Source organism: Neodiprion pinetum, chromosome 2, assembly GCF_021155775.2.
Source record: "Neodiprion pinetum isolate iyNeoPine1 chromosome 2, iyNeoPine1.2, whole genome shotgun sequence".
Classification (NCBI taxonomy): domain Eukaryota; kingdom Metazoa; phylum Arthropoda; class Insecta; order Hymenoptera; family Diprionidae; genus Neodiprion; species Neodiprion pinetum.
This window is the reverse complement of record NC_060233.1, coordinates 7,235,991-7,252,320: the sequence shown is the minus strand read 5'-3', so window position 1 is coordinate 7,252,320 and position 16,330 is coordinate 7,235,991. Positions and strand designations below refer to the sequence as shown.

General features: G+C 34.8%; 2 protein-coding genes across 5 annotated transcripts; one reads left to right on the top strand and one right to left on the bottom strand.

The window, feature by feature from the left end:
• The first annotated feature begins 4,781 nt into the window (after positions 1-4,781).
• On the top strand, positions 4,782-11,920 carry Hyccin (PI4KA lipid kinase complex subunit hyccin). 3 transcript variants are annotated; one of them, XM_046613355.2, is made up of 9 exons: positions 4,782-5,502; positions 5,597-5,731; positions 6,105-6,230; positions 6,444-6,661; positions 6,857-7,003; positions 7,173-7,303; positions 7,420-7,536; positions 8,026-8,518; positions 9,238-9,377. In XM_046613355.2, coding segments are annotated over exons 1-9 (1,518 nt in total). In that variant the 5' UTR covers positions 4,782-5,352; the 3' UTR covers positions 9,239-9,377. The 3 variants fall into 3 exon arrangements, with proteins under 3 accessions (XP_046469311.1, XP_046469309.1, XP_046469310.1); XM_046613354.2 differs by lacking the exon at positions 8,026-8,518 and having other exon boundaries at positions 4,792-4,867; positions 5,387-5,502; positions 9,238-11,920; XM_046613353.2 differs by lacking the exon at positions 8,026-8,518 and having other exon boundaries at positions 4,785-5,502; positions 9,238-11,920.
• LOC124212841 (kinetochore protein Nuf2 homolog) lies at positions 11,340-15,099 on the bottom strand. Of its 2 annotated transcripts, none has more exons than XM_046613357.2 (9): positions 14,780-15,099; positions 14,305-14,469; positions 14,052-14,196; positions 13,664-13,872; positions 13,325-13,471; positions 12,937-13,172; positions 12,340-12,528; positions 12,098-12,260; positions 11,340-12,000 (listed from the first exon to the last, which is right to left on the bottom strand). In XM_046613357.2, exons 2-9 carry the CDS (start codon positions 14,458-14,460, stop codon positions 11,950-11,952), a joined length of 1,296 nt encoding a protein of 431 aa, XP_046469313.1. In that variant the 5' UTR covers positions 14,461-14,469; positions 14,780-15,099; the 3' UTR covers positions 11,340-11,949. The 2 variants fall into 2 exon arrangements, with proteins under 2 accessions (XP_046469313.1, XP_046469312.1); XM_046613356.2 differs by having other exon boundaries at positions 14,305-14,476; positions 14,780-15,096.
• Positions 15,100-16,330: the final 1,231 nt, after the last annotated feature.

Sequence of the window (16,330 nt, the reverse complement as noted above, 5' to 3'; positions counted from 1 at the left end):
AACACTGAAAAATTGGTTAACCAATTAATGTAAAACAAAATGTTAGATTGAGCTTAAAATTTAAGCCGGAGTTACATAAACTAAGATAATTACAAGTGCAATATTGTAAATATTGAGCATTTATTGTTCAGCTAAATAAATATGGTTTCCTCCTCAAAAAAAAAAAAAAAAACATGAGGATGGAGTGATGCGGGACACGGGTTCGATCGCAGTTCACTCTTTTTTTTTTTTTATTTTTAAATTCAATCCCGGCTTTTTTTTTGTATTTTCGGAGAGAAAAAACAAATCAAAGAAAGAAAATTTCGAGAGCCGGTCGATTTTTTCCTTCTTTCCTTTTGCTTTTTTTTTACTGAACCCACCTTTTTTGTAGTGGGGGTAACCCAGAAGAGAACAAATAATTGAAACAATAAAATTCCGAGAGCGAATCGATTTGTTCCCCGTTTTTGGCGCCTCTTTTTTGATAAGGAAAAGTTTTGACAGTAATGTAAAATAGAGATTACTAAACACAAATGTTTTGTTTTTTAATAACACCGGCCCCACAAACAAAAAAGTGGTCTGTACTTTTGACCGGACCTACCTATCTTGATGTATTTTGACGCGCTCAATCCCAATCTGAAGTCAGTTTTGCCCGTACACCCTCAAAATTTTGAGTAAATTGCAAAAAACCATAAAAATCGCCAAAAATTAGCATTTTTGGTAAGAAAAAAATTTATGGAAGTATAGACCAAGTATGATTTTTATGCATTTTGGTCCGCTAAACCCAAATCTGAAGTTTATTCAACCATAAGCCTTTTAAAATTTAATTCGGCCGGTGTTATTAAAAAACAATACATTTGTTTTTAGTAATCTCTATTTTCCAATACTGTCAAAACTTTTCCTTATTAAAAAAAAAAAAACGCCCATTTTATATCAGTCTTGACGAGCATTTCTTAAGAAGTTTGAGAGATGCGAGATCGGCACGACAAAATTATTTCAGTAGCAACAATGTATGGACCCCTCTCCTTTTCTGATATTGGCAGCCAGTTAAGAGGCTTCACAGTGTTCAGTTTAGTGCCAGCAGCTCTCGAGGTAGCAAGATGGTAAGTGAATTACATAATTATTTTACATGTATGGAAAAACCGGCAGGTTTGACGATCGTCTATTTACTTTATAGATTAAGAAGAGAAAAAAAGGGAAGGACCTGTAGTCGTATTTTATACTTTATTTAATTTTCCTTGAATTGTCAGACGTTTTTATTTTTGATTGTATAGGAAGAAGATGTGTGGGGAATTCCATTCTAGTGCCCAAGAATAGAGTACACATTTTCGATCATTTTTTCTTTTAGGAAAACATTTTCCTCAATTTCCAAATTTCCTTAATTTTTTGGTATTCAAATCGATTCTTAACAATTTTGCGCACAGGTGGGATTTCTTTAATTATTTTTTCCCTAATCCTGAGGATATTTCCTATCTGAGACCACTGTCAATAGGCGAGATTCCGAATATCATAAAATTACCTTTTTTTCTAATTAAAAAGAAAATCACATAAGGCCACTAAGAACTCGAAATGAAAATCTGAAAAAATTAGAGATGTTTTTTTATATTCTAAGCCATTAACGTAAATAATCCGTTTAACGACCATCCTAATAGATATACATTGTATATAGGGCATTCCGCGTCAAATTTGCAACCCATGTACCTCACCCTCTTCGATTTCGATAATTCTTTAGTATGATGTTGAAACCACGGTTTCAATCGACTTGAAACAGTGTCGGAATTTTTCGCAGATTTCTTTAGCCACCACTGAAATAGAAAAAAATTGTAAAACCGATTCCGAAAAAGCTTCTTTTAAAATTCTGAAGAAATTCACACTAATTTCATAATTAAGAATATTATTTGTAAGCACGACACGATAACGGGATCTCAACATCTACTACTTTTCTAGCAAGTTTTTAGTTTTCTTGGATCTTTGGATAACTTAAAAAAAAAGACTGACATGGTATGAACTGTATTCAGGCCTTCTGGCATTCCTCTGAATTTCAGAAAAATTGAAATCCATTAATAATAGAGAAATTTATGACCGAACAAATAAATAGAAACTCCAATTCCGGCAGGAGAAAAAAAAACTTGCTAGAAAAGTAGTAGATGTTGAGATCACGTTATCGTGTCGTACTTACACATAATATTCTTAATTATAAAATTAGTGTGAATTTCTTCAGAATTTTAAAAGAAGCTTTTTCGGAATCGGTTTTACAATTTTTTTCTATTTCAGTGGTGGCTAAAGAAATCTGCGAAAAATTCCGACACTGTTTCAAGTCGATTGAAACCGTGGTTTCAACATCATACTAAAGAATTATCGAAATCGAAGAGGGTGAGGTACATGGGTTGCAAATTTGACGCGGAATGCCCTATATACAATGTATATCTATTAGGATGGTCGTTAAACGGATTATTTACGTTAATGGCTTAGAATATAAAAAAACATCTCTAATTTTTTCAGATTTTCATTTCGAGTTCTTAGTGGCCTTATGTGATTTTCTTTTTAATTAGAAAAAAAGGTAATTTTATGATATTCGGAATCTCGCCTATTGACAGTGGTCTCAGATAGGAAATATCCTCAGGATTAGGGAAAAAATAATTAAAGAAATCCCACCTGTGCGCAAAATTGTTAAGAATCGATTTGAATACCAAAAAATTAAGGAAATTTGGAAATTGAGGAAAATGTTTTCCTAAAAGAAAAAATGATCGAAAATGTGTACTCTATTCTTGGGCACTAGAATGGAATTCCCCACACATCTTCTTCCTATACAATCAAAAATAAAAACGTCTGACAATTCAAGGAAAATTAAATAAAGTATAAAATACGACTACAGGTCCTTCCCTTTTTTTCTCTTCTTAATCTATAAAGTAAATAGACGATCGTCAAACCTGCCGGTTTTTCCATACATGTAAAATAATTATGTAATTCACTTACCATCTTGCTACCTCGAGAGCTGCTGGCACTAAACTGAACACTGTGAAGCCTCTTAACTGGCTGCCAATATCAGAAAAGGAGAGGGGTCCATACATTGTTGCTACTGAAATAATTTTGTCGTGCCGATCTCGCATCTCTCAAACTTCTTAAGAAATGCTCGTCAAGACTGATATAAAATGGGCGTTTTTTTTTTTTTAATAAGGAAAAGTTTTGACAGTATTGGAAAATAGAGATTACTAAAAACAAATGTATTGTTTTTTAATAACACCGGCCGAATTAAATTTTAAAAGGCTTATGGTTGAATAAACTTCAGATTTGGGTTTAGCGGACCAAAATGCATAAAAATCATACTTGGTCTATACTTCCATAAATTTTTTTCTTACCAAAAATGCTAATTTTTGGCGATTTTTATGGTTTTTTGCAATTTACTCAAAATTTTGAGGGTGTACGGGCAAAACTGACTTCAGATTGGGATTGAGCGCGTCAAAATACATCAAGATAGGTAGGTCCGGTCAAAAGTACAGACCACTTTTTTGTTTGTGGGGCCGGTGTTATTAAAAAACAAAACATTTGTGTTTAGTAATCTCTATTTTACATTACTGTCAAAACTTTTCCTTATCAAAAAAGAGGCGCCAAAAACGGGGAACAAATCGATTCGCTCTCGGAATTTTATTGTTTCAATTATTTGTTCTCTTCTGGGTTACCCCCACTACAAAAAAGGTGGGTTCAGTAAAAAAAAAGCAAAAGGAAAGAAGGAAAAAATCGACCGGCTCTCGAAATTTTCTTTCTTTGATTTGTTTTTTCTCTCCGAAAATACAAAAAAAAAGCCGGGATTGAATTTAAAAATAAAAAAAAAAAAAGAGTGAACTGCGATCGAACCCGTGTCCCGCATCACTCCATCCTCATGTTTTTTTTTTTTTTTTTGAGGAGGAAACCATATTTATTTAGCTGAACAATAAATGCTCAATATTTACAATATTGCACTTGTAATTATCTTAGTTTATGTAACTCCGGCTTAAATTTTAAGCTCAATCTAACATTTTGTTTTACATTAATTGGTTAACCAATTTTTCAGTGTTTTGTTTAAGACTTGAATGCAGTATTATAGCAGAGGCAGCAGTAATTAACTTAAATACAGGAAAACTTCGCGCAAAAACCTGTGATTGAAAATTCATCCTCATGTGGTATCCACTCAGCCACACCACAGCTACGTCCGTGATCGCGCGTTTGCTCGGTATGTTTATGGAGCTTGCTTGGAATTCGCTGATGGTTCTCTGGAAGATTCAGTTCGAGAAAAAAAAAATTTCCTCCAACCACTTGCCCATTGCACATTTTGCATAAATGTTATCGAGCTGGCTTCGTATATTTTTCCATAGACTGCGTATACAAATATTCGAGAACACCAGGCGTCGCATATTTTCATATCAATAAAAAAATAATATTTATTAAAAAAAAAAAAAAGTATTCGGGCTGGGAATGGTTAATTATTTTGGTTCAACGTCCGCTAATTGAATCCAAAATTTATCAAATCTGGAGATACTTTTATTCGCTGACATTCATAATTGAAACAAAAAAATCCCAATTCTTGCATTCCTGGAAACATTTGTGCGAGCGGGGACAAGGATGCGATTGGCAACCGCTTGCTCGAGCGACCGAGTATATCTATATATGCACGATTGTGGGCCACCTTCGGTGCATGGCCGCCTAGGTGTCAGGTCGGAAATGGGCCACCTTCGGTGCGTGGCCGCCTAGGTGTCACGTCGACGCTCCAACCTAGCTGGTATCACGAAAAGCCGAGCGTTGGAGATCTCCCTACTCATCTCTGGTTCAACTACATCGTGGACCGTAGTGAACGTATGATTCGATTCATGCCTCATCGATGAGGAGCTGTTGAGGATGTCATGAGACATAATGTGTAATTATTACAGTAGCAAACGCGATTAGAGTAATATGTGACATTGAAATAAAAAGTGTAAAGATTTTAAAATCCCTGTTGGTTTTATTATTCTATATACATACTGAAATTTACCGCTGGAGGTGGTAAATGCGATTCTCTTTACATCAAAGCCAGTAATTTTAACTTATGCGTATACAGAAATAATATTATACACTTGTTATCAAATTTTGCGTGTAAATTTTCTGTGATACCTCGAGTGATAGAAATGAATAAGTAAAAGAAAAAAAAAAGTTGTCGACATTAAAAAAGTTACTTAATTCGAAAGCAGTAATTAATTCCAATCATTTCATCCACCCACCCAAGATAAATTATCCTCAAAGGGAGAAAAGAAGAAAAAAAAATTCTTTCACACAACTATCCTGTACTTTTATGCATTATTAGTAAATAAATTCCAAGAAATACACAACAATACTAATCACTGATAAAGAAATATATTAAAGAGAATGACAGAAAGTTTGATCAACGAATGGCTCGCAGATTGTGCCGATCTTTCCCCTACCGAGTTACACACATTTGCAAATACTCTATCGCAAGACAATGAGATAGTGCGAGCTCTCTACGCCGTACTCGATGAGCGCAGCAAATACAGCCAGGTATAACATCATGAGAAACTTATTTTCAGTTTATGGTAGGGAACAGTGTTTTTTGCAAATCTATATATATGATACTTGTTATTAAATTTTTTAGCTCGTCGATACGGTCTGCAATCAACTATATGGCTTTTATCGATCCAGAGAGATTGAACTGCAAAGATTTACACTGCAGTTTCTACCGACGCTGATATACATTTATTTAAATTCTGTTGCTCATGGTGATAAAAAGGTAACGTGAATTGAATGGGACTAAAATATTGATAATCTTTTCAAAAATAATATAAACATTATTTTTAGATTTTTCGTAGCTTGTCTATAGATCGCAGTTACAAAATTACATGAAGAAACGTGTGTATTTCTAGTTCATATATACAATGTGCCTTCTAATTATGATTATGCCTAACCGCATGTTTCGCAACTTTAAAGGAAGTATCAATTAGCCTTACGTAACACAGTATCAAGTGTCATTCTTTCTGTTTATAAAAAAGATGATCTCGTTTTTCATCCACAGCAAATAGTATGTTCAGATTTTAATTGTATATGTATTACCTGTAATACATCATCTAGCTCCTTATTATGTATGGCCTTGTATCTTTTACCAGAGTTGCCGCACTGTAGAGACGCTGTTGATTGGTCTTTACAACTTGGAAGTGGTCGACGAGTCTGGACAGCCCAAAGCTGTTTCTTTCAGACTACCATCACTTGCTATGCCTTCAATCTACCATGAGGTCAGATATGAATACAGAACGGAATTCTGTTCACTCACTTTTATTGCAACTCATTTAATCACTTTTTAGCTTTCTTTGGTTTATGGTATCTGATGGATATCCTGACAATTTTACGTTTGAATGATCCCGTTCGCATCTATTAGAACATCTTCTAACAATTTGTGTTTAACAAATGCAGAATTCCGATGATATATATATATTTTTTTTCTGTAGCCAATGAGCTTGGCTCCAGCTTCGCTGACCGAAAGTGCGTTGCGTCGTTTGGAAGAATGCAATACTAAACTTGTCAGCTGGGGACCATTGCCACAAGTCGAAGCCCTCAATGCTCAGAATAGATTGAAAGTTATGACCGCTCTGCTTTTTGTCTACAATCAACAACTCAGTCGTCTTGATAAATCAGCTCTTGAACAGCTGGGAAAAGTTGCTACCAAGTCAGTTGATAGTAAAATTATACTGTTACGTAAAGTGAATCGTGTACCCATATTTTACAAGCAATTTCAATTATTATATATTCAATCCTTCTGCAAATTTGCTCGATACAACCGATTGTGTATGATTCCTATTTTTCAATTTAAAATACCTATTACAGTCTCGTTTAAATAACCACCTTCATAATTACATTCCAGACTTGTGACACAAGGATTCACAAAACCAGGACACCATCAAAGATCATCATATGGAAGCGATTCAAGCTTTGTTCCGAGGCTTCTGCCTCGCATACCTGTATCAGCTCAGTTTCTCCTTGAGTTTCTCCATGCTGTATACTTTGCCATGTACGTAAGCAATGAAGTCCAGCTAAATGGCACATTATTTGCAACGAACTAGAGAGCAATAGAGCCCATGTAAATGTACTGTATATAGTTTTGACATTTGATCAAGTTCGGAGTGTACACCTTTATATTTGCTGCTTGTTTTATCATTCTGATTAGTGAGTCATTTCAGGTACAACGACTGTTGGTACGTGGGAAGCCAAGCACTTGAGGACATTCACAACAGAGCATGTTTTGAGGCATACCCAGACGTCATGTTGGTGACCAATGCAATTCGCAATTCCAGCAGCTCTGGCTCGTCGGGTAAGATCAAGTAATTTATCCGCATGCAATAATATTAAAAATTAACAGCATTATGTATGTTCCAGAAGAATCTAACATGTAACTAAAATGTCTCACTTTTTTTTCCTCAAATTCAGGGCAACCTGGTGATGGGCCTATGGGCATCAGTGTTGCACTATCCCCAGCAACAGCTACCGTTACTGTGTCCAAGTCAATGATTACCAATGCATCATTTCGTACAAAGAAGTTGCCAGGTAAGAAAATTTTTCATATTGACTGTAAATACATTTTCTTGTACAAATAAATTGCATAGGTATGTACTATAGTATAACCCCTTGATCATAGACAGGGCGAAATTCTCCCCTGCTTCAAATTGTACCATATAACTATTTTCTGTATATTCGTTCTTCCATCAGTTAGTTCATCCATTTACTCATTTTCTTCTGTATAAACTGTGTACATATACTGGAAATACCGCAATTCAGAATATAGGTATTAAAAATTTGTCCTAAAGGGACTTTGTGCATGAAGCATATAAACAAGTTAACAAGGTCGATCGATACGTTATTTATTGTTGTGGGATATTGGTTTCTTTCTTTATTTTTGGAACATTAAAATTGGATTCTAGTCTAGTTAGTTGTTTAATTGGATACGGTAGTTGTGTTGATTGTTGAATGCTTTGTGGAACATAATTAATAAGTAAACCAAGCGGATGTGCATTCGTTGCACATATGTGTCATTAGACGATCTGGAGGAGGAATTTTTTGGATTGGCTGAGCCCCAAACTGTAAGCGTCCAACAACAGCAGCCTGTTAATCCAACTAGCAGACATCGGACATGGCCTTGGAAACATTCTCAACAAAATTCTCCAGATGAGGAGGATATTGGTCAAAATAGAGCTAATTCCTCCTCATCCAAGGATAGTTCCAGGCGAGAAAGTATAAACAGCAACCAAAGCTCTCCGAGCAAATCTTCTCCTAAGAAGAAGAAAGATGAACAATTAAAGAAAGCTGAATCTCTGAGTACTCAGGATTCTGTGCATAGAAGATTGCGCAAAGAATCTAAAGACAGAAGTGTATCTCCTAGCGAGAGTAGAATGAGCGCTGGTGCTCGTCTTTATAGAGTTTTGGAAGAACAGAGACTGGATGAAGTTCTCGGAGAGCCTGTCAATTTGTATATTGGCAATAGTAGACCGGTTAGCCTCTGTTCTACTGCCGCTTTGTCGACAAATACATGGTATCAACAAATTTTAATCTATGATGCTGTCGCACCATCAAATACATTCAACAAAATATCCACATTGCAAAATTACTGGCTAATCAATGCCTACAATTCAAATTATCTACGCAATTGTACACCTGCACCACCATCTACACTCCGCTATCGTCACACAGGCAAAGGGTTGGCTTTAATTTAGATTCGCCACATACAAATACCCCCGATTACTACTCATGCGAATTGCATTACTGCAAATACAAAGATTTAGGGTTGCTTTCAATCCCACGAAATTGCATGTCGATGTATTTAGATTTGCACTCTATTGTAGTTCTAAACAATAGCAAGATGAGTGGCATCTGCAAGTAGACGAACATTAGCCTGATTTTAGAATGAAGAAGTCTTGAATGATCAAGTTATTGATATAATCTTCCTTTGTAACTGAAATTGGCTATTGAAATTTTAACATAGGGAATACACTGGCTTTGTTACATTGTTTTTTAAAAATGCTAGCAATTACATTCCTGCTTTCCTTACTCATTTTCATTTGTAGTGCTACGAGAATTTTTGGCACTGTTGTGCAATCAATAAATGGTGCCTAATGCCTTAAATGGATTAGTAAAAGAAAATTCCTTGAATGATTGCATCTATGTTTAAGATGAAATCAGGCACTGGTTTTGTTCATCAATAAAAAAAAAGATGTTTCGAATGTTACATGCTTTTCTTTTTCCTTTGTGCAGATGATATTCCAATTCAAACAGCAAAGGATGACTCAGGGGGAGAAGGTAAGGGCAACCTAGTTTCTATCACGGAAGAGCAGGAAACAGGCGACCCAAATCGTGCTGGCTCTATGCGCCAGGCCAAGGATTCTAAGGCTACCTCGAAAATTCCGAACTTTCCTGGATTAGGAAAAAAGCCCAAGGATAAAGATGGAAAGTTAGCGAAAAATGGTTATGTCACAAATATTGATAAGGATAAAAAAATTGGATCATCACAGATGTCATCAAAAGAGAACATAAAAGGTAGTCGTTCTATGCTTAACAACGACAGCCAAGAAGTTGAGGGCTCTGTAAATGGAATTTCCACAAGAAAGAAAAATTCTGATACCAATCCCAGTGCATCAGACTCCAGTATGGCTTTGATTGAAAACGAACGGCTGGTCAAAGTTCCTGATGTCACAGAAGATATCAATTCAGAAACACCTTTAACATTAAGAAACCTTAGTGAGTCAGAATCGTTGAATAATTCTGTTCAAGTTAGCTCTGTATGAGCTTGTAGAAATCCAGAATCAAAATAAATTAAGGATGTAGGATACCGATCAGTAAATTGCGAATCCGAAACACACCTGTTTTGTGTGAACTTTGAAAATAATTCGAGGCCTATCAGAAAGTAATACAGGGTAACGTAGCACGGTATCCCATATTCTTAGTACAGTAAAGTTTATTCAGAAGGGAGAGAGCAACTAATCAAAACTATAAGTAAGAATGTAAAATTGCAATAAATAAACGATTTGTTGAGTTGCTCTCTCTCTACTTGACTTTTAAGTTATATAACGATTACTTGTCGACGAGGCCACGCAGTCGCTGTTCATTATAATTGACGTGCGTAAGAGCCTGAATCAAACATTGTTGAGTTTATATAAATATACATTATACCCGTAGCTCTCATTCCTTGGAGCGAAATGTTATTGTTAGATAAAAAAAAAAAAATTTATTCTTCGAAGACACGGGTCAACTCTAAGCCAATTTAAATTTAAAGGCAGTGGGGATGCTTCAGCATTTTCAAACTTGCCTATTGCGACCGAATATTCCATAGATTTATTAAAGTTAGAAATTAATTGGTAACTTTTGAAATCAGAAAAGCATTACTAATATCTATTGGTAAATTGGAAAGTTTGCTTTGGTTCGGAAAACTTTTATTAAGTTTTAGAAACATACCTTCAAAATCATCAAATTTATGTTTCACCTGCTTTGACCGAATAGGTCACTTTCTCGATAGAGTAATCTGCTTTTGTTAAATAGATAGTTAACGAACTCACATCTGTAATTTTGGCTTGGAAACGTGAGGTTCTTGCTGATTGAATGGTGAGGGGGTGACCCATGCCGTTAATTGGTGGAAATGTAGTCTGTAGCCAAGTGAGGTCTCAGCGGCTTCCGTACTTTTGGAATCTATAGTGGATTATGTATTGAAATAATATAATAGTAAACTTCCTATTAATACCGAACACTCGGTACATCCTTGGTAACGATGAATTCAAACTTCATCCGTACATTAGTATCTATAATTACATATAGAATTCACAGACAACTGGAATAACGTACTCTACTAAGCTTACTACTTACCAAGCTAAGGGAATAATAAGATTATGCTAATATTGACACGTTGTACAAGACGATTGTAGAAAACTGATCTTTCAATGTAAATTTTTCAAGTTATTACCATCATTATAATCATTATCATTCATTGACTGAATCATTTAATCTTGAATTTTATCACTGCTGGCATTGTTACTTATTCATATTATTTACTCAAACTAAAGTAACAAGTGAAGCAGCGATATTAGAACAAAAATATTATAGACATTGTTTTGAAGTGTTTCAATTTTGGAAACTAAGTTTTGCTGATTGATTTATATTCATTCATGTTTGTTATCCGGATGATCAAACAAATTAATTTATTTTCTATAATTTTCGTAAGTTATTTTATAAATTAAGAAACCTATTATTTTATAGCGGTGTTGTTTTGCATAAAATAATTATACACGATAATCTCTCAATACATTCCCTTATTTAGTTATTACTTTTGCTCCTTAGGATTGGAAAAAAAGTTTTTGTTCCGAGAAACAAGTTATGGTATGATATGTACCAAGTCCTTATTCATTTCCTCTGCATACCTATGTTATAACTTAGGTCTGAGACATCATCAATGGTAAGAGGATGTGTAGAATACTGGGTGTCCATTATTCCAGGGTAATGACTGGTTACGTTTGTAGCGCTACAAATTATTACGTATTCCTTACACAGAGTTGTCTAAAAAATTTGAGCATTTATTACCGTTATGTGAAATATTATTGTTACACATTTGAAAATAATTATTTTTTGCCGTATATCACAGTCTGAAGCATTTTCAAATTAATAAAAATATAATAGAAATCTTGCACCATGTACACAAGAACAATGATTGAAAATTTCTCTTGTAATCATTATTTGTAATCATAGATTCTTGTAGAATTATATTATAGCTTCTTCGAATAAACTGTAGCAAGTGAATCGAGCAAATTATGAACTTCCTTATCATAAGCTTGATATAGGAAATTACAATGTTTCAGGTATAATGTTTTTACTCCTATAGATCCAAAAGATTTACTGGACTGGAGGTGTCAGAAAGAAAATCAAACAACTTTGCTGCGTTTGTCTTTCATGATTTCGAAAAAATACGGCTTCTAGTTGCAATTAGTTAATTATCGGAGTTCTCTCCTTCCACAGTTTTTCAATCTCGATTTCCTGAAATTATTTTGGTGAATATTTAAGTGATTCATAGATGTTTCGTATTCATTGAAAATTCAATTGACTACTAGACTGAAAAAATATGTGGAAATACCTTCTGTATCTCACTAGTATACATGTCTTGATAATCCTTCAGAATATGGGCAATTTCTTCTTCTAGTTTCGTGATTGTTTTAGTCAATAATTCTCTTTTTGTACGTGATTGTTGATAACGAATTGAAGCTTCTTCGAACTTATTTTGAACTTCTTCATTTCGACTATAAGTGGGAAAAGACACATTGCAACAACGTATAATTATCCACCAATAAAAAAGGAAAGTGTTGATATATTTATCACCTCAGTAATTTGTTATGCATTTCACGCTGTGGTGCGAGATGCTGCTGGCATTGAGCTTGCGCTTCGTTGACCATTATTGCATCGCTGTCATCATTAACTGGGTTTGCCACTTCCTCACGCAATATTTGTATCTTATCTTGCATTTCGTTTAGTTGTTTTGAGATCTCAGATTGTACTTTATCCAAGTCCCTATATACCAACAAATGCATTGCATTGAAATGAAAGACGATTTCTTCTTACTAATATGAATAGTTCTGGCTAAATAAAATCTTATCTAAAAAATTGAGGATTGTCTTAGATATAAAAGTAGATTGTGTAGCAAGGAGACAAAGTAGGTCTCTTGAAGCCGAGTCTAAGTTTGCAAGGCGAATATTGCAAATACACGAGGCGTACAGAGACTTCGCCGCCATTATGCATTCGATAGTTTAGTTACAAAAGTATGGCACACAAGTTTTTTGGTACTGTTGCAGAAATGATTACTTTAAGTACAAAGCACTTGAAAAAAAGACATGTAAACATTTTTTCCCTTTACTCAATATGACCAAAGAAATATTAGATATGACTTTCATTGTTCAAATAGTCATCTGAATGACTTACACAGATTTATGATGAACATCCTGCACTTTAGAAAACTTTTCATGCTCGTGAAGAATGAAATCTTTGACTTTTTCAAACTGACTGTTTAGCTCGATCTTTGCGCGCAGTTTTTCTACCAGTGTTTGAAGTTTCTCTTCTTTTTCAGCATATTGCTGCCCAGTATTTGCCAGTTGTGCCTCATATTCTTCTGGTGACTCGACAATTGTAGATTCCATTTCAGCTATGTTTTCGTTTATCTGTTTGAAAATAAACCACTCTTCTAAACCGATAGTAGAAATTAGACAGTTACATTTTATAACTTATTATGTTGTTACATGTACAAACTTCGATTGTTTTGATGAAAGGAGGTTTCCTTCATGGTTTTTGGGTTACAGAGAAATTATAGTACCTTAAAAAGTTGCTGCTTAATTGATTCATGGTTTTGTTGTTCCTTCTCTTTGGTCAACTTGGCATTTTGCGCTCGTTCTTCGTCAGTAGCATGAGCTTTATTTCTTTTCTCAAGTCGGGCTTTTATTTCTTGAATTTGTTTCACATACTATAAAATCGCAGTAAATATTTAAAAATACATCACAAGATGTAGTAAAGCTAATTTTGACTGTGATTTTTATTAAAGGAACAATTTCACAAAATTTCGTGAAAGAGTCAAATATATTATAATGAATAGTTTGGATAATTAACCAAGTTTAAAGTCAAGTTAATCTCTCCAAGACATGACACATAGTATTACTTTTTCTTTATGAGCTGATTTCTTGGAATTTTCTAGTACTATGTCCTTACGAAACTGCATATTCTTATCTTTCTTTTCCACATGTTCATTCAAAGTATTCAATCTCGTCAATATAGTATTCAAAGGTTCTATTAGTTCTTCAGATTTATTCTGTGCATAGAGAACAAAATTCACTAGTGTCCCAATCAATCTCCTAGCTCTCTTTTGACCTGTAACATGAATCTCAGCTTGGAGTGTTTGTAAAATTCAAATACCAAAGAGTATACTAAAGCGAAAAAAGACCTTGATCTAGAGATGAAGAACAAATATCTTCATGATCGCTTTTGAATAATTCTTTTTTTAAAGAGGATTGAAGAAGCTAAAGATATAAATCTATTGAAATGTGTACCTGGGCTGGACAAATCGGTGATAAAAAAATCTTTTATAAAAATCTGGTTGCATATTTTCACCATCACTTGATGTAAATTGATTATGCTTATTATCTCGTGGTAAGTCTCTGAATAGGACAAGTTTTGTTCCTGTCCGAAAGTTGCCTGAAATTGTTGCAACACATGAAATATTGAATGTTAATATAGAATAATATAAAATATAATATAAAATAAAGAAGCTCCTGGTTTTGCTGACACTATTTTTTCACTTACTCTTTGAATTGTATTCCCGTCAATTGAGAATCCTGATAGGAAAGTCAGGACAACTTTTATCATGCATTCTGAAGTTGGATTTTTCACCTCCTCTAGAGAAACAGGATAATTTGTTTCCACAAGGATGGTATATACCTTTTCAACATCTTTATCCATGGCAAAAACCTAAGAACTTGAGTAACAAAGATAAAACTGGTCAACAATGTTTTTTGCCATAAATTAAATCATACATTTTTTGTATCTTACATTCATAAGTATCAACAGAAAAATATTAAAAATGTTTGATTACATTGGAATACCTAGTAAAATATACGACAACGTATATATTTGACATTAAGCGGGCACATAAAAAAAAACGGTTGGTATGGTGGTTATTGGTTATTTTTTTTGTCGATCAGTGGAATCAGGTGAAATGTCGATGAATTTTGACAAACATAAATAATACTGTAACAATTTCAATATCGCATAAACATACCGTTTATAATTTTTTGATGATAGTTGCCACACGAACTTGAATGTTAGTTATCTAATTTCTAGTCATTAAAACGATTTATAGTCGCTTGTGCTCAATATTTCACTCTTAAGTCAGTGGCACAATTTCTGACACTTCTCCAGCGATTTAAATGCAAGCGTCCGCTGCGTTTTAACGGCCGGTTGTCTCTTTCCATAGATTATAACATTGGCTAAAAGTTGCCGTTGGTGGAATAACGAGGGTCCATATTCGTCAAACTCGGCATAGATGGCGCCAATGTTCTAGGATTGCTACAGTAAATACAGCGGTTTGACATTTTGTCAATCAAAAAATGAATTGAAAAACTCGCCCAAAATAATACTTATAGGACGGATGCACGGAACGAGGCTTACGACAGGTTCCAATAAAATAAGACTATGTTGGCCGGCTATGCATATGGTAATTTGTTAGAAATTTAATTACAAATAAAAAAAGGTAATAGAAATTTTATCAGTACATCGATTTTTGAGGGAGCTTCAGAGGAAAAGAGAAGATTTGCGACACTAAACATTTTACGAAGTGTTCATCATAACCAGCAGTAATGCAGGACCATTGTTGGTAACAACGGTAACAACCACAGTCTCCTGATTATCATAGGTAGCGTTAATTTTACCTCCATCACCACCAATAATTGAAATAGTATTTTTGAAAGCGCACTTCGTGGACGGAAGTTGTACTGTCCTACTTTTGTGCCCTAGTCGCTGTGGGAAAATTGACATTTTTAAACTTCTACTAAAGCCTTAAGTTACGCGCGTTTGACAACGACCGCACTACTACTGTGGACAGTGGTACGTCAAGCCTAATCCCCAACATCTGCGGTTTAGAACTACGACAACGAAACCATAACTTAGTTAGAAAAAGTTGTCGCAACGCTCTCATTTTACAACAACGGTACTGCCGTTGTACACAGTATACAGTCAAACCTATTCTCCAACATTCTACGTTTACGACTACGACAATGTGACCCACCATTGTACTCGCGCCTTAAGAACCCCTGCTATTAATCCGGTAGCTTCTTTATCGGAGGGAGCTGTGGGACATGCTATCCTGAGACACAAATCCCCATTAGGGTTATCGTCCTTAACAGTCTTCAGTCAATGCATTGACTGAAGATTGTTAAACTAACTAAGGGCAAACCCCGGCCAACGCAGGTGAAAGCGCGCGGTGGTAATAGCGGAGCTCTACCATATGAGAATGGATTGGTTACCGACGTCCGTTTATCGTTCCAAAAACCTACTTCTTGTCAGAGGGCGCTAGTACATCCGAGACACGAGAACGGCAAGCACAGATTTTCAAACATTTATTACTTATTGACGGTATAAAATTATGACAATACAAATGTCAAAAATAGCCGATCAGCAATTGAATAAACGCGCGAAAAGCTTTGAAGCAAGAAATGAACTATTTAAGTAACTTGCATCTTTCCCCGATCCTTTCTGATGGCTAATTTCTCCACATTATTGTTAGTCAGCGATTTCTAATTTTTATTTCGTAACGATGATGAATTTGAGAATC

Excerpts from the sequence above, each read along its gene's own strand:
- Hyccin (XM_046613353.2), top strand. The coding sequence starts at position 5,353 with ATGACAGAAAGTTTGATCAACGAATGGCTCGCAGATTGTGCCGATCTT. Across the intron at positions 5,732-6,104 it reads TTGCTCATGGTGATAAAAAG|AGTTGCCGCACTGTAGAGAC; the intron begins GTAACGTGAATT and ends ATCTTTTACCAG. Across the intron at positions 6,662-6,856 it reads CTGGGAAAAGTTGCTACCAA|ACTTGTGACACAAGGATTCA; the intron begins GTCAGTTGATAG and ends ATTACATTCCAG.
- LOC124212841 (XM_046613357.2), bottom strand. The coding sequence starts at position 14,460 with ATGGATAAAGATGTTGAAAAGGTATATACCATCCTTGTGGAAACAAAT. Across the intron at positions 14,197-14,304 it reads ACGGGAATACAATTCAAAGA|GCAACTTTCGGACAGGAACA; the intron begins GTAAGTGAAAAA and ends CAACAATTTCAG. Across the intron at positions 12,001-12,097 it reads ATACTAGTGAGATACAGAAG|GAAATCGAGATTGAAAAACT; the intron begins GTATTTCCACAT and ends AAATAATTTCAG.